The 18104-nt window shown below is 41.3% G+C and overlaps 1 protein-coding gene across 1 annotated transcript; it reads left to right on the top strand.

Moving 5' to 3' along the window:
• The first annotated feature begins 213 nt into the window (after positions 1–213).
• Positions 214–12809, top strand: stk17al (serine/threonine kinase 17a like). The gene is made up of 7 exons (XM_060892304.1): positions 214–613; positions 4332–4544; positions 8318–8462; positions 9223–9349; positions 9934–9982; positions 10217–10396; positions 11273–12809. Exons 1-7 carry the CDS (start codon positions 501–503, stop codon positions 11565–11567), a joined length of 1122 nt encoding a protein of 373 aa, XP_060748287.1. The 5' UTR covers positions 214–500; the 3' UTR covers positions 11568–12809.
• Positions 12810–18104: the final 5295 nt, after the last annotated feature.

Here is an 18104-nt window from a genome sequence, read left to right as displayed (position 1 = left end):
GTGTGCATGTGTGTGTTTTATAAAATAATTAATTTGCATAACTTTATGACACAACCATTTATTTTATTTTATGCAACGCACTAGTACTTAGTTTCCTGAACCACGCGTTTAGAAACCTAGCCCCGCCCCTTCGCGTCGATTGGCTGTTGAGTTGCGTTGCAGCAAAAAAAGGGGCGGAGTTCACGGAGTCTCTTATTGTTCAGAGTGTTTGCGCTCGTGCTCAGAGCTCAAGGCACGTTCATGGACGCAGGACGTTGCTGGAATGTTTAATCGCGGCTTTACAACTAAATAACTTGCAAGAAAAAAACAATTTTGTGCTCTCTGTTCGCTTTCAATTGAACGTTTTTGTTTTTCTTGAATAATCCAATCTTCTTCAGGGAGGTCAGCCTGCTGATGCGCGTTCACCTGATGGAATAGCGCGCGTTCCCGTGTCCAGTGATTAATTAATAATTAATTAATTAATCAGTTAATTAATTAGTTGCGCACTTCTCAACGCCGAAATGTTGGACTCCTCCGTCATGAATAAGATCGGAATGGTGACTAAAATCCACACAAGAATCCGCACAGAACCTTTTAAGAACAACTACGACCTGGTCGGTAAAGAACTCGGCAGGTAAGCGCGCACCTTTCACTCGGGAACGCGCTCAGAGGTTAAACTAATGTTTTTACTTGTTTAATTAGTACTTATTAACTTCCCACAGCTCGGTAACCATAACTTTACCCTTTTATTTCTCCGACTGACTCATAAAACTGCGTTTTATTTAGTTGTCAACGTTACATTTCACTTGGTCCTGCTTGATAAACTCTTTCTAGGCTTAATAAAGACATAATGTAAATCATAATGTGGTATAAATAGGGTTTAGTACAAACCTGTGGTTGCCAGGTGTGCAGTTTAAATTTAAGTGTTTAAAAAATAATAATAATAATTTAAAGTCCTGATTTTATTTGATACGTTTTGCATCACCAGACCTGTTTATTCTAAGGTTCCATTTATTTATTTATTTATTTATTTATTTAGCCCTGAAGCTATGAGTTTATGAAAGAGTGTCCCAGAATAAAGCGACGTAGATTTCTGCTAAAAGTCCTGGTGGAAAGAATAAGTGGTAATAAATTCAATTTTGGACCAAATATCGATTTCAAAGCCAAGACTTTTAATGTGAGGGTTTTTTTTAATTGGTGCCTTTTTTGCCATCTGTGCATGAGTTTGGTTCTTAAGCTGAAAAAGAGATTTCTGGGTTTTTTTTTTCTTTTTTTTTTTTTTTTTTGGACACAATTCCCAAGGCGCAGCAGCAATAAAAAGGAAAAACGCGTCAGAACGCACTGGATGCCAGAGATGTATCTGAGATCCCGCATTTGCTGTGGTTTTTAGATCACACAAACGTTAGGAAAATTCCAGCACTGGGTGTTAACATTGTGCATTTAATCAGTCAGTAGTAATTAAACTTCAGCAGGGCATTTTCACTGATGATTATCTGCCGGCAGATGGGTTTCAGTTTCTGGTTAGAAAACATGGAGATAAAATCTGTTTGCTTTCATGGATTCTTGGAATGCTTTTTTTTCCTGTATGAAAACATTCATGACCCCACATGCATGTGTCACTGGGCACATAGTTCTTTATGTAATGCATGCTATCTGATCTTTAGCTGAAAGAGAAATCCAGATCTGAGGGAAGATCGAGATCCATGAGTACAGACAGTCAAAATATCGTGCCTACCTTCTGCACCCAAACACCACCTGCTGCATGCATGTAACGAGCGCACGCACGCACACACATCTTAGCCATTAGACTTCAATATCTCACTGTAGATGCTTTTCCTTTACTTGTCATGTTTGCACATTCTGTCTTGTCATTCATTTCGTGTCTGCCCGTGAACCTCGGCTGTCTGCTCATTTGGAAATTGGTTTGAATAGATGCAAATGAACACATGTTTTCTTTGTTGGTTGGACAAAGTAATGTCTCCCACTCTTTCTCTCTCTCTCTCTCTCTCTAATGCATTTTAAAGTGTTCAGGTCATCACATTTTTGCTGCTTTGGAAGTGGACAGGACAGAAAGAACAGGAGACGGGTTCCTCTGCAGAAAGTGCTCCTCGCTTTGTTTTTCTGATTCATGCTGCATACGAGTCTTTTGCGAGTTGTCCCACTTTTGAGCGCTGCGTAGGACTTTGGCCTGATTTCAGCTCTGCCTTTTTTTCCTTTTCTTTTTTTTTGGATGAGTGTCATATTAGGATCTTTCCCTAAGGGGCTTAGGAGTTGATTCTGCCCTTGTTCTTGCTTTACTGTTGTGTGCCGATCAGGTACAGCGGCCTGTCCAGGTTTTCAGAAATATAGACTATTTAGAGGACAAATCACTCTATGGAATAGCACCAATTAATTTTATGTGGGACAAGCTGCATTTGCAGAATATTTTATTTATATTATAATAAGTTTTCACTCGAAGACGTGAATTATACTGAACAGTGCTGAAGCCTTGGAGTGGCCTTTAGTTGGGGCATTTCCATGGCTATTGGACTGTATCCATCACTGTATCCAATGCCCTTTTCTGTATCTATTACTGTATCCAATGCCCATTGCTATATCCTTTGCTGTGGTCACTGGACTGTCCAATTCTGTAGGCAGTGGGTAGCCATTGGCGGTTCTGTTAACATGCCATGGGCACAGGACTGTCCATTGCAGTATTCATTGCTGTCTATTGGGTTATCCACTGCTTTAGGTGCTGGATTGTCCCTTACCCTTTCCAATGGCTTCTATCATGACCATTTAGGCAACTAAACTTACTTCAAGGATGAAGGCTTATTTTAAAGTGGCAGGTTGTTTTATTAAGAGCTAAGACATCTATGGTTGCCTTTCTATTCTCTGTCTCTCTTTCAGCACTGACATGGAGGAGGGAGGTGGGGGGGGAGGACAAGTGACAGTGTTGGTTTAGATTCGTGCAGGATTTACAACCACTACTGCATCTGGGTCGTGTAACCACATAGCGTGTTTCCTGTCTGCATAGTGTGTGAAAACATCCTTTTAAATCCTTTAAGGTAAAAGACTGCAGATCAGTAGGGCTAAGGGGCAAACGAGGACACTGAGCCATTTTAGGGTGGTTTTGAAGAAAAAAAAAAGAGACACTGCGTATCGAACAGTCAAATACCAGATGCCGAACGAGTGGTAATTACAGCCTGCAACACTTTGCACAGTGGTTGTGGTCTTGGTGAATTATGATGGTTAGAGTCATGCCCTCGGACTTTCTTCTCACCCCACAGCATTCTTCTTTTGTGTCGGACATGAGCAGATACGCCGAGAGCTGGAGGCACCATTTATCAGGTGTATATAGTGGGTGGTCTGGTGTCCCCTACCATCCACATCCACCTCCTGTGCTTCATACAGGCCATAGTGTGTCTTATTGTGAGTCTTTCTAAAGAACAAACAGTGAAGGCAGAGTTACAAGCAAATTGTTTTTTTTTGGGTGTCGGACAAAGGATTGTACAAACTGGTGGCCTTTGTATTGTGTGGGTGGTGGTGGCTGAGTTGACTTTTTAAAGTAATCACTGAAGTGTGGGTTAGACATCTGATGTAGGCAAAGACCCTGTGTGTGTGTGTGTGTGTGTGTGTAAGAGTAGGAGGAGATCCTTGTGTCCCAACTGTTGTTTGTCTCTTGATTTGTCAGGCTGTCAGAAGAAGCAGCACAGATAGCGAGAAAGAGATGGACTCCGTATGAGTCAAGTGGTTTAACCGATAACCGAGCAAGAGCAGTGATGTAACATCTGATTGATGTGTTCTAGTTCTCGATCTCGTAGACCCACGAGAGCCTTATTAAGGTCGTTAAAGCCGCAGGGATTTTTTTTTTCAGCCCATAACAAGGAAGTGCCTGGTCAGCTTGTGGCATCACAGGCGCGTGGATTTTCTTCATCTCAGTAATTCTGAAAACAGCGTATGCGGAAGTCGTGAGTCATTGTGGGCAGCAGGCGAGTCGCTCTTCATCTTGTGTGGGGACACGTTTTCAGCTGATGAAGCTCTGATCGGACACTTTCCCATACCTACACAATGTCAGTTCAGCCTTCCAGGCAATTAAACGGGTTTACTGCAGGCTGAAGCTCCTATTTTAGAGTGCAAAATATTTCTATATAATGCTAGCTATTTACTGTTATTAATTCAGGTCAGGGTTTACCGCAGAACCCGATATTACATGGCCTGAATTTGTGTGTTGGATTTACAAACTCAAATGTCTCTCTCTTGATCGTTATAATTATTAATATTCCTACAAATGATTTGTCAGACACATTTTAGAAAGATTACTTGATTATGATAACTAATCATTTTTTCTCTCTCTCTCTCTCTGCCCCTAGAGGGAAGTTTGCCGTGGTGAAAAAGTGTGTGGAGAGGGCCACACAGAACGAATACGCTGCCAAGTTCCTCCGCAAAAGGCGGAAGGGTCAGGACTGCCGAGCTGACATCCTGAATGAGATCGCCGTGCTCGAAGCGGCCAAAGCCAACCCTTACGTGGTCGGGCTGCACGAGGTGTACGAGACCAGCTCTGAGATCATCCTGGTGCTTGAATGGTAAGTCTCTCTGTGTCTCTCTCTCTGTCTCTGTGTCTGTCTCTCTGTGTCTCTCTCTCTCTCTCTCTCTCTCTCTCTCTCTCTCTCTCTCTCTCTCTTTGTGTGTGTGTGTGTGTGTGCGCACCTTGGAGCTGTTTCTGCTGGTCTCCGCTGAAGCGAGTCAACGCTTCAGCTTAATAACCAGCAGAAATTGGAGGAAATGCTAACCTTAAAATCACCCCTCATGGGAATGTAATGTTCTTGCATGTTTTTATTTTCTCTTAAGCTTGTCCAGGTACCAGATCCTCTCTCTCTCACTCTCTCACTCGCTCACATGATCCGATTCTACCTGCAACATTGTGGCCCATGAAAGATCAAGATGATCTTGTCATGTACGTGCACGGAGGTCTTGCAGGATAAACCCACAAGCTCAGACCGAAGCTCCATCAGTACACAGAGTCGATAACCATCTATAATGAGGCTCTAATTAACCCTGAAACATTTCCCAAACTGCCTTCTCTCTTTTTTTTTTTCTTCTTCTTCTTCTTTAGATTTTCCCTTATTGTCAAAGCTCGACAAAAGTCGCTTTCACCGACTCTGCACTTTTTTTCCCCCCGACTGTTTCTGTAACACACAGCGGATGCTGCTCGAGTGTGTTAGAACTTTTGAGAAACGGTAGATTGCATCTGCGTCTGACTCTGTAGCCCACTTCCTGTGCACAGTTCATCAGCTTCTGCTGAAAATCAGCTGTACGTCAGTTATTATCCTGACGTAGACAAGTGTGAACACACAGCACTACAGTGTGTGTCATTGCCTTATTAGGAAGAAGTTCTTAATTTAATCATTCTTTTTGCCTGGAGGTTTATCTGGTTATTATGACACTTCTTCTTCCTGTATGTGTCTCTCCCCTGTCTCTCCCCTGTATTAGCTTCAAGTACTGAACTCAAGTTTTTTTTTTTTTTAATTCGCTGTGTTTCTAAGGCACACATACAAACTGAATACGATGACGCTTCAGTTTCTAACGACGATGCATCAGTTTCTAACAAAGCTTCCTTCTGTCCATTTAATTTTGCATGCTGGGGCAAAAACAACCTTCCTTTGTTTTAACCAATTAGCTTTTTTTGTACCTTTTGCATAGAAGCACAGAAACAGAGAGAATTGTGAGCAAGAAAAGAGCAGGAGTTACAGAGAAATGATTTGTTTCCATTTCCTTTGGCTTTTCTTGTTAGGCTTTAACCGGCTTCTAAAAACAGAGCGCACACACACACACAGCCACAACCACATCCTCAGTGCTGAGCACAAACACACACGATGCGACACTGTCGATCACACGCATCATACATTTATACTGCAAACAGCGGTGAAGTGTTACAATAAATGCAGCCCAAATACCATCAGTTCAATGGCTGACTCTTGTTGTGACTCCTCGCTAGCCCTTTTCTTCTTCTTGCTTTTTCGTCCGAGATTTTTATTTCGCTTTTTTTTTTTTTTTCTTTTTTAAATTTTGTTCCAAAACGATGACACTATTACACAAGTGTTGTCATTAAAAAAAACCTCCAGCAAAGTGTCAAATGCAGTCAGTCCACAAATCCACCTTCAAATTTCAATTTGAGTTCAGTTTATTTTGTATAGAGCTTTTAACAACTCGCATTGTCCCAAAGCAGCTCTACAGATATATAGAAACAGATGAAATATTGTAGAGTTTATTGTAGATTAAGTTACTATTTATCTCTAACATCTATCTAACCTCTAATGAGCAAGAGACAAGAAAAAGCTTCCTGAGATGATACGAGGAAGAGACCTTGAGAGGAAACAGACACAGAAGTGAACCTCATCCTTATTTAGCGGACACTGGACAGGAAATGACATCAATGTAAATAATGTCCTTTCTACAACAGTTTGTGGTTCAGTAGAATAAAGCAACCAAGAGCTACTGAGGAACTAACAAGTCAGTGTTATTTCTGAGTTCATTACAGACCCAACATCGATTCCTCCCTGATGAATCCTCTGATGAATCATCGCTGGTGAAGAAGCGACCTTCAAAGTGTCTTGTTTCTGCACGTATAGTTTCTGTTGCTCGGCGCCGAACAACAAGTGCAGCATCTAGTTCTGGCTTTTCCTGAGCTCCCACTGTCGTTTGTTGAAAGTGCGTGCAGGAGTGAGACTATCTAATTAACTCTGAGCCGACGGCCAGGCCGATAAGCCCCGCTCAGGACCCCAGTTATTTACACAGCTGACTTTCAGCGTTGTGTAACGAATAAAGTGTACAATGTACTCACAGGCAAACAAAAAGAAAAATCCCACGCACTTTGCTGAGCTGTAATAAAAAAAATAAAAAAAAAGGGTTATATCTCCATTTTCTCCCCAATTTGGACATATATGACACCTAAGAAGCAGCGAGGGTGAAGACAAACCCCTGTTTCCCTGAGACACGAGTGCTGCTCATACTGCAGCACAGGGCAGTGTAACACACCGAGGAAAGCTCTGTCTCAATCTTCCATATACTCCAGCTCACAGATGCTCGTGATTGGCTACATCACTGTGATTGACAGGAGAGAGAAATTGTGCCCCTCTGCACTCCAGATTTTATTCACACGGTGCCAGACGACAGGGTGAAAGTTTCTCACCCTCTCTCTCTGTCTGTCTGTCTCTCACCCTCTCTGTCTGTCTGTCTCTCACCCTCTCTGTCTGTCTGTCTCTCACCCTCTCTGTCTGTCTGTCTCTCACCCTCTCTGTCTGTCTGTCTGTCTCTCACCCTCTCTGTCTGTCTGTCTGTCTGTCTCTCACCCTCTCTGTCTGTCTGTCTCTCACCCTCTCTGTCTGTCTGTCTCTCACCCTCTCTGTCTGTCTGTCTCTCACCCTCTCTGTCTGTCTGTCTCTCACCCTCTCTGTCTGTCTGTCTCTCACCCTCTCTGTCTGTCTGTCTCTCACCCTCTCTGTCTGTCTGTCTCTCACCCTCTCTGTCTGTCTGTCTGTCTGTCTGTCTCTCACCCTCTCTGTCTCTTTCAACATCTAGTATGTGATTAAACTCATGTCAGGACACAAACATTAGCTGATCTGAGTTGAAGCAACAGCTGTGTCAGTAATAAAACCTTGACAGTTCTAGTTCTACAGATCACTTTGTTGGTGTTTGAGTTGTACGTCGGTAAAATCTGTCCGTAGTAGGAGGAACATCGACCCATTGGAGGGTTTGAAACTTCACAGCGTGGGCCAAAGGGCACTCGCATTAACGCCCATAAATCCACTGTAATTCTGGCCTGTTTGGAGCTGAGAACGAGTGATTTATGGGTGTGAGATCTGCAGCTCTTGGCATCAGGCCTCGCTTTGTGTCTGCTTCCTTATAATTTTCCTGCCAAAGTGATGCAGGGATGTTATGCAATTCGGAAAGCGTGTGTGTCCGGGGTGTGGGTGTTTCTACCGCCACCGCGTTACAATGTTCTTCACACCCGGTCCTGGTGGGTTTGTTCACGTTGAACGCCAGAAATTTTGAAACAATTTGCAAGTCAGTTTGTGAAGATAAAGTGATTCAGTATTGATCCAAGTAAATACTGTACTGAGTCAAGAGGATGTTGCACATGCACGCATTTTATTTCTCAACTCTATTTCTGCTGTAATAACTTCTCAATCTGATGACCAATATTTGTTTGTTCAGTAGGCATTGAAGGATGTGAAATTTTGGTATTTCCAATTGAATATCTTTTTAAATAGTGATATTAATCTGATATATTTTCTTTTTTCGCAAATGGGTGTTTGTCTAAACCCAACCCTTTTCTTTTTACCTTTGTGCCTTGCAGTGCTGCCGGAGGAGAAATCTTCGATCAGTGCGTCGCCGATAACGACGAGGCCTTTACGGAGAAAGACGTGATCCGGTTGGCCCGGCAAATTCTAACAGGAGTGGCTTTCCTTCATCGCAACAACGTCGTTCACTTGGACCTAAAGGTGAGCAACCTGCACGTGTGCCTGAGCCCGTAAACGTGTACGTAAACAAGCCGACGCGCCTTCAGTCTTTATTCCGCGTGTCAAGTTACACACAAACAGAGAAGCCAAGATTTCACATGGTGTAGCTGCAGTTAGAGTTCAGGGTCTCGTAAACCTAAACATTCCAGCGAAACCCAACAGATTGCAGTCCATGTCAAGGTTGCCCTGGTGACGAGAAGATAAACAGCGATAAACCTGTGCTAATTACAGACGTTGTAGCAGCTACTGATTTCAAGACGCTCACACGATACAGTACGTCTCAACAGACTTCTGAGAAACGTCTCAGCCGGTGGAGTTAAAAAGAAAGAGTTGCATACTGAAAGATTTAAGTTGGTGGAAAAAAAACTTGTGCCGGAAAAAAGTTGCACCTCATCCTTAAGTCGTACATCAGCTGTATTTAGTCGGAGCAGCCAAAACCTCAGGTCACTGGTAAAGAGACGAGCAAACGCGTATGTTAAAACTAGACAGTGCAGATGTTGGAAAAAATCCCTTTTTCCTCTCAGGAAGTGTTTTAATTTGACATACCAGGCCGTCATATTTGCTGCTAAAATCATTCATTTTTCCAAATCGTTCCGTGCAGGCGCAGGATTTTTAATCTCCTCTTTAAAAAAAGCCATGTGAAAAACCCAGCAGTGTGCACGAGCGTATGAGGCTAAGGTCAAATGGCTCCACGCAGACGTGTGAACACTAACGCTTCATGTCTGTGTTTTGTCTGTTCCAGCCTCAGAACATTCTGCTCACCAGCGCTCAGCCGCTCGGGGACATCAGGATCGTAGATTTTGGTCTGTCTCGACACGTGGACAACAAGTCAGAAGTGCGTGAGATCTTGGGAACTCCAGAGTATGTAGGTGAGTCATTCGGGTTTATCTGCGGTGTTGAATGAAGGTCAGATGGAAGTACAGATCAGAACCAGAGTTTTGGATTGAAGTATAACGCCAAGCTGCTCTATTTAAAAGCATAAGCGTGGGATACGTTGGCAGTTTTCAGGTCACGTCTCCTTGAGAATACGGCAACTTCAAAGCGGTACGAGGCGAAAAATCCCAAATCTTTTTTGGTGCAGCTTGCAGTCTAGTGTTTCAGTTCTTCGCCCCTTGACTCTACTGAAGGTTCAGGAAACACTAAAACTTTGTCATTCTTTCACTCTGGAGTTTCTGTGCCCAGGGAATAGCAGGCTGAAACTTGAGATCTCGTTGCAGTCGTGCTACTGGGCAATAACACAAACTCCCACCTCAGGGTTTACCACAGCTGCCGTTTCACTCAGTACATTTATTCCCACTGGAAAGTTTTTGACTTGAAACTGCTACCTGATTAACATGTATACAATGTCTTGGCTTCATCTCTATTAATGCTTAATATTTTACTGTTACTGTTTACTGTATTTAATATTATATAACATGAATAAAATATTCATATTTCTCTTTTTCACTCCCAGCTCCTGAGATTCTGAGCTACGAGCCAGTGACCACAGCTACAGACATGTGGTGAGTAAGACGTGAGCGTGTGTGTGTGCGTGCGTGTGTTTATTGCTTTATGAGGTCACTTTGATAACTCGACTAGCGTGACAAGGCAATTCTATAAATATTGTTTTATCGCTCTCGCTGCTTATCATTAGAACAGTTTGTATAACGAGTTTCCCACAGCAGCCAGGATACGTGACTGTGTAAAAGGTAGCACAGAAATGACAGAGTGTAACACTAGGTTTTTATGCCTCGTAGGAGCATCGGCGTGTTGACGTACGTGATGTTGACTGGCGTGTCTCCTTTCCTGGGCGAGGAAAAGCAGGAGACGTACCTGAACATCTCCCAAGGAAATGTGGACTACACAGAAGATGTCTTCCATGGGATCTCGAGCCTCGCCGTGGACTTCATCCAATCGCTGCTCCAGCTAGACCCCAGGTATGTCAGGAAGGAGCAGCCAATGTGCCTTTTAAAGGCTAAGGCTTATTTTCACAACACACGCTAATTAAAACATGAAGCTACGGGACAAATATAGCAAATAAATAAATCTCGCTTCAAATGTAACAGCAAGCAAACCTAGAGGCGGTGTTGCGTTCCCTCGCTCGTCTGGTTCCCTGTCTGACGCTCAGCACTGGCCATTTCGGCTCCATCGCAATGACTAATGGCAGCCCAGATCTGTCACCATCTTGGCTCCATACGAAATGATTGAAGCCTTTGCCTCTGCACTCACTAAACCTTCACAGCCACAGATCATCAGTGATAGAGGAAAATGAGAGGCTAAATAAAAGCTATGTGGAAAAATTCCTCTGTATGCGAGTAATCCCAAAGTGAAGGAAAAACCTGGGGAGAGGGAAAAAGGGCAGCAGTTCTACGTTGTTGTCAAATGGCTGGAAAAAGCTTTAGGAAAAAAATCCACAAATTGACAGTTATAATATTAATAATAATTGAGACGATTTATATAGGAAAAGAATTCAATATAATAGAAAATGTAGTCAAAATTCTGAGAATGAATCATAACAAAATTCCAAATAATGTAACTAAAATAAAATGAACAAAAAATAAAAAAAATGACAGCAGGGATTTGTAGCTCTGAAAACTAGAAATTACAATGTAGAGTTGCTGCTAAAATGACAAATGATACAATAAATGTTAAACTAAAGAGCTAGAAGAAGAAAAACACCTCATTTTTAGCTTAAATTCACCACTTAAGTCAGTGTATATTAACAGAAGCTGGAATTTCACCTCACAACTTAATCCAACTTTAAATTGTTAAGACCTTTCTAACGGTTTCACTACTTTTCCTCCGTTGTCTAGAAATCGCTCCACAGCAGACGAGTGCCTGAGTCACCCCTGGTTAAACACGGACTCCAACAGCCACATCGCTACCACCATCACCTCCACAACCACCTCCACCTCCACAGCCGACGAGCAGGAAACCAGCCAATCAGAATCCGAGCCCGAGAGCCCCGATTTGTCTCCCGAGCTTCCCGACATTCCGCTGTATCCCATGTGCCCTGGACAAGGGGACCTGAAAACGGGCCGAGACACTTTCACTTTTACAGAGTCGTTCCCGAGTCGGCCTGAAATGCAGCAGGAGCTGATCTGTTAGAGTGACAGCCACAACGTCCAATCAGACGGGAGCTCGGTTTGTCAGCGGCGTTAAGAAAAGGCACTTTTGTGAAGTGTGAGCTGGTTTGCTCAGGTGATTTCGGCCCTGGTTGTGTGTGACTTTTAGGTGTGCCCTTGTGACTAGAAAGATATTCCCTTTAATAAGACACCTATAATAACTGCAAATTGTTAATAATTTTTTAAATAATAATAATCAAATTTAAAAGCAAGTTTCTCACCATACAAACAAAAAAACACAACAGTGTAAGTAGCTTCTGTGGTTACTGAGTATCTGTTAATCTGCTGGTCGGAATTGAATCGTGGGTAATTCTTACCCGGAGAGCTGAACTCTGAACACCAATGAAAGCTCGTGAGCGCAGAGACGGCGGACAGATGTTCGGCGCTCCGTCTGCACTTACAAGGTCACCGAGGTGTGAGACCGGAGAGCGTCCTCGCCATTGGATCTTTTGAACAGATCTTTCTCTTGGGGCGCTTCAAACTTAGGAATAGTAGTTTGTTTTTTTTTTTTAAACTTTTTTTTTTTTTCCTAGCACTTTCTGAAAAAAATAAATTAAATGGCAAATGTGTCAAAGACTTTGGTGTAGATAAGCACAGTTTAGAGTTTCGAGTTAATGTCCACACATGTACGTGTCAATCACTCCATCACTGTAACCACTGTGTAGATCACCGTCTCCACCATGTGCCACAAACACCTACTTTTTCCTTCCTATAGATTTAAAGAAGGTTTTGCTGCGGTTGCACAAGTTTTATGTATAGTCTTTCACTTTAACAGGCTCTTATTGTCTTCTTTTCTTTCTTTTTATGTAAAATTTTCATGCTCTTTAAAGAGAAAAATCGGCATTCTCACAAAATGCGGTTACTTCGTCTTCATCTGTAAAATAACTGTCTGTCTGTGTGTCCGGGTGGGGAAGCGATTGGGTTCGATTTAATTTAGCGACTCGACGCTCATTGGATAATTCAGAAAACGTCTGGGGTTCATGTGAGTTGAATCCATTTTGTTTGTTCTAAGAGAGAATATTGTGTAAAGTATTTTTCTATTTTCCATTGTAATTGAAAATATTGAGTATGTAAGAAAATATAAAGATTGTCTTAATTTAGAATTTTATGTATGCTTATGGCAAGTTTGCACTTGTGTCCACTGGACCATCTCTTGATGAGTTCGATGTTATTGGCATTGCTGGCAAAGTATTGAAGAATAATAAATGTACATTTTTGTATTAAACTTTTTTGTTTTTTGTCTGGTTTGTAACTATTGAAAAACAAAAAATAACATTTTACTGAAGCATTTTATTGTAGCAACACATTCTTGCTGGTGTACTTTAGGCCACACCCACTTCAGATCAGAATTTGAATACAGTACGTTACCGCAGGATGTATTTTTCCACACAAGCGATTTTTATTTCATAGTTCAGATGAGTTTTGTTTTGATGCACTGTAATAAGGCAGTTTTACAGATATAAATATTTAGATCCCTAATGAGTGAGCTTGAGATGATGACTGGCTGAGCAAAAAGTCCCTGATATAACCTCGAGAAGAACCTGTCCTCTTCTGGGAGACATCAGATAACAAGATTTTAAATCATTACAGTCTACAGTAAAAAGCATGACCTTTAGAAATGAATAGTCTGCTAGATGGCCAAAAGTTTTGTTGAGATAGTGTCCGAGTCAGGGCTTTATGCAGGACACTTAATTTCTTAAACTAATAATAATAATAATAATAATAATAATAAGCTTTATTTTATATAGTGCCTTTAAAAGTACATCTCAAAGCGCTTTACAAAAGCGAATAAAACAACAAAAATAAACCACATAATATAAAGATTAAAACGAAAGCAACAAGAATAGACTATAAAATAAGCACAATGTAAAATTGCAATTAGTCAATTAAAAGCTACCCTAAAAAAGAGTTTTAAGCTGAGATTTAAAAATGGCAAGAGATTTTGCTTGCCTTATCTCAGTTGGTAAAGAATTCCAAAGTTTTGGAGCTAGTGAAGAGAAAGCCCTATCTCCCATCGATCATAAACGAGTTAAAGGAACAGTTAGTTAAAAGACCAGTTTCAGAAGAACGAAGGTCACGAGGTGGAATATAAGGAATTAAAAGCTCAGTCAGATATTGAGGAGCCAACCGATGTAAGGCCTTGTAGGTAAGCGTCAAAATCTTAACATCAACCCTAAACCTAACAGGGAGCCAGTGCAAGGACTCCAAAACGGGAGTAATATGCTCTCATAACTTTGTTCTAGATAGAATTGTAGCAGCTGAATTTTGCACTACCTACAATTTGTTTAAGGTAGCTTCTGACACCCCAGCCAACAAGGCATTACAGTAATCGATACAGGAAAACACAAAAGTGGTGATCAGTCTCTCAGCAACGGAAAACGACAGCATTGGACGCAATATGGCAATATTTCTGAGATGGAAGAAAAGTTTTTAACTAAAACCATTACACACCGTCATGTCTTCATGAAGCGTGTTTTGTGTACAGGTGTATTGTCATGCTGGAACGTGTTTGAGCCTCTACACTACAGCACACAAATATATTCTATACAATTGTGTGTAAGTTTGTGGTATCAGTTTGGGTAAGATCTACATATGGGTTTTGTTGTGTTTTTTTTTTTCTCTTTTTTTCCCCCCTAGAGCACCAAAATGAGTTTTTATCTTGTTAACAACATAACATGACTGATTAATCTGCAAACCTATCTGCTGCCTGATTAGCCAAACAGAACCAGAACAGCAACAGGAAATTCCAGCCTGTAAGAACACAAATAGTTACAGCGCTGACATGATCTGCCCTCGTCTGTTTATTCGCTCTCTCATGGAGGCTTCACGCACTCTTAAATACAAAGTCAAACAATAGTGAAAACTTCAATCAATTCCTGCTTTAATGCTATTTTCCTGCAAACTACGGCTCTTCTCCAACGCCGAAAACAAGAAGGTCTCAGGAGTTTCCGTTTCCCTGAAGAAATGGAGGAACGTCCTGCTGTTTTGCAGTCTGGAATGTGAAAGTTGTGACGCTCTCTCTCTCTCTCTCTCTCTCTCTCTCTCTCTCTCTCTCTCGCTCTGTCTATCTCTCTCTATCTCTCTCTCTCTCGCTCTCTCTCCACATTGACGCTCTGTTTAAACGTCCATGTTTTAAAGAAATGAAAATAACACTGGACATTTTTAGACTAGAACATACTTTTCTTTCATTTTTTGGGATCATTCTACTTAGCACAGTCATGGAAAATTTGCGATTAATCACACACACTGTTGGTCGCTGCGTTTAAGATTTGTCTGAGGAAACATCAAGTACAAACCCGTAACAGTGGGTTTCCTTTCAAAGTGCTCCTAATTAAACCTCTTAAGAAAGCTAGAACCTTTAACCAAAGTGTTTCTTTTATATAAAGTGATCAAATTAAGAGGAATAATTGGTTTCAACTTCAGGACAAAAGTCTAGCATAGCTAGCAACATCCTCCAGCTCAAAGTGTTATAATTATTATTGCTATGTGGATAATTAATAAAAAGCTGACTGCTCTGTTAGCTAGTCAACTAGCTAGCTAGCAAGCCCCTTTGATTAGCCTAATAGCCAACTGGATAATGCTGGTTATCGTACCCTGTTTGTCTAAAACAGATGTGTTTGTTTTGCAAAAAAGTTTACAGAAAAAATCCAGAAAGACTTAATACATATAATTAACATGCAGTGGACTCCTTTAGTGAAGTCCAAGAAAAGGTACATTCATCCACAAAGTTTTAGTCCTTTCTTTATCACTACCAAAGGGAGAGATGCGGCAGCTCTTTAGTCGTTATCAAGATTATTTCTCTATCTTTATCTGTACTCTTTGCTTAAAGGTGGGGTGCACGATGTTTGATAGCCAATGTTGACATTTGAAATCACCAAAACAAACACGCCTCTAACCGAAATGGGTGTCACCCCTGTTTTGATAGCTCCGCCCCACACATACATACGTAACCCAGGCAACTATTATGGCGGAACCTGCTGCTCGGCAGCTGGCCGAGGGGATATTTTTAATCAATAAATGAACTCAATGAGTAATACTATGGTAATACAAATGTATTTTTGTAGTACTGTGTGTTTAAAGGTTTAGCTCCGTTTCACACAGAGGTAATGTTTCTGCTAATGTCAGACATGCGCACTCAACACTCTCTCCGCCGCATATTGACAAGACACGCCCCTTTCTGCTTATTGGCTACACGTTTGTTTTGTTAGTTGGCCCGACTCAGTTTTCTGAAGCATTTTTCAAACATCGTGCACCCCACCTTTAAGTAGATCAGCTTCGAATTTCATGCTAAAACAGTCATTGATGCCATCGCAGCTGCATTGCACTGATGGTACTTTACATTCAATATGTGTAAATGTTAACCGCTGTGTACATGTTAACCTTATACAAGCGCTCACAGACACGCGTGTTATTAGCAGCCCTCTGCGTTTGATCCGTCTTTACAAAGCCTTTCTCAAACACGAGTGTCTCATGTGGTCTGAAAATTTGAGCAATTTGGGACCACATAAAAGTTCAAAAGTACAGTATAGGTGTTATTTTGCAGCTGTGATATAAGATTCCCACCCCCAACCTACCCCGAGAGCCACAATAATATGGAACCTTCCAAGAAAAAAGGAATCTGGGATACAAAACATCCTGAAATAGAGAGGAATCCCAGGAGGTCGGTGAGATCAGGAGAACATTGCACAACCAAAAGACAACAACATTGAAAGCAGAGACTTCTGTAGTGTGGAATTATGCTAAATGAATGTGTTTGGGTGCAAGAGAATGTGTTTCAACAGAATAAGAAACTAAATTTAGAAGTGTGCTTTTTCAATCAGTATAAACAAACGAATTCTTTTCTAGCCGCAATCTAATCTAAAACGAGCCAGGATTCTGTTGGCTTTCAGTGTGAGATGTGTGCTTTTCCCTCGGCTGGGGTAAACGTTTAGTGTTAGAGTTTTATTGGTTGACGATAATGGCTTTAAATTTTAGCACTTGGGGCATCTCAGAGAGCAGAAATGGGTTTGATATCACCATTTACTTTGAAGATGCTTGTTTTTCTGATCTTTTCTATGAAAACATTGCCCCGAGTAGGCTAGATAAAAATAGAAAGACTTTAAGAACCATTGTGGGTTGTGACATGACAAAGACATTCAAGAAAGAAAGCTCACACAACATTAATGCACAGCTGCATTGTCATGATGAGGCATGATGTATGGGTTCATTAGTTCCAGGGTTTAGGGTAATAATAAAGCCATAAAGACATTCTAGATTCCACATACTTTTGTCCATGTAGTTTATTTTTATAAGAAAATCAAAATTAGGAACTAGAACTATGGGTTGGAGTAGTGCTGGCTCAAGCGTTTAAGGCTCTGAGTTGTTGATTGGAGGATTGGAGTTCAAACCCCAGCCCTGCCAAGCTGCCACTGTTGGGCCCTTGAGCAAGGCCCTTAACCTTCACTGCTCCAGGGTTGCTGTATCATGGCTGAACCAAACCTCCAAAGTTGGAATATGTAAAGAAAGAAGTTATTACAGTTATTTTTCCAAACTATATCTAGGATACAATGAATCTCCACAACAGAAGTTATTCATATACATCTGCCTGATATCCTTCAAAGCATAACTGATAGCGTTCCATGGAAAGCCATCATCAGCATCCAACAATGTTCTCACAAAGATCAAAAACTCTGGATCTCGGATTTATATCGATTAGGTAAAAGTGTCCAAGATTTCTCTGTGTGAACCCGGAATGACTGTAAACAGACAAAACCCACAGTACACCTCATCACTCAGCGGTCATCCCTAATCCACATGATCTCAGTCTCTCGTGTTGTCTTTTTTTTTCCCATCTCTTTCTCTGCCACCTTAATGAGCCGATAATAAGGAGCAGGGCCGTAAAGGAATGTCCTGCTTACGCAACACGTCAGATCGACTTCAGAAAAAAGTGACAGAATGACTAAAAGGTCAGGACAAGAAGCAGTGAAAAAAGTGGGAGTCAAGCTGAGAGACAGATGGAGAGGAAGTAAAGTAAAGAGGAGAAAAGCAAAGCATGAGAGAGTGGAATGAAAACCAGAACAAAAGAAAGAGAGAAAGAACAAGAAGAGACAGAACATCTAAGCAAGCCATGGCTAATTGCATGCCGCCCGGAGTTGGAACCATATGAAATATTCATGGTATGGTAAGGTTGTTTACAACATAGCATTTTCCAAAGAGGACTGCTATATATGATGAGTAATGATAAGGAATGAAAGATTATAGGGAAAAGCAATGTGATAATGTGAGTGTGCTCGGAGTGATCAGAGTTAAGAATTCTGTTTTTTAGTTTTAATAAAAAAGGCAAGAATTTTACATTATGTAGATGATACATTTGTGGTGAAACACTGCATGATGGATGATTCCTCGTCCACTATAATTCCCAGGTCAGTGTTTCTCATTTTAATGTTTAGCATTGCACTGATTACTCAGGAATGCTGATTAGTAGGAGCAATTGGTCCGATTAGAGAAAATAACAAAATCTGCCGAGCAGTTGTTCACTAGG

Source organism: Tachysurus vachellii, chromosome 18 (assembly GCF_030014155.1).
Source record: "Tachysurus vachellii isolate PV-2020 chromosome 18, HZAU_Pvac_v1, whole genome shotgun sequence".
Lineage (NCBI taxonomy): Eukaryota > Metazoa > Chordata > Actinopteri > Siluriformes > Bagridae > Tachysurus > Tachysurus vachellii.
Note: the sequence above shows the minus strand (reverse complement) of the source record. Positions and strands in the feature narration are given on the sequence as shown.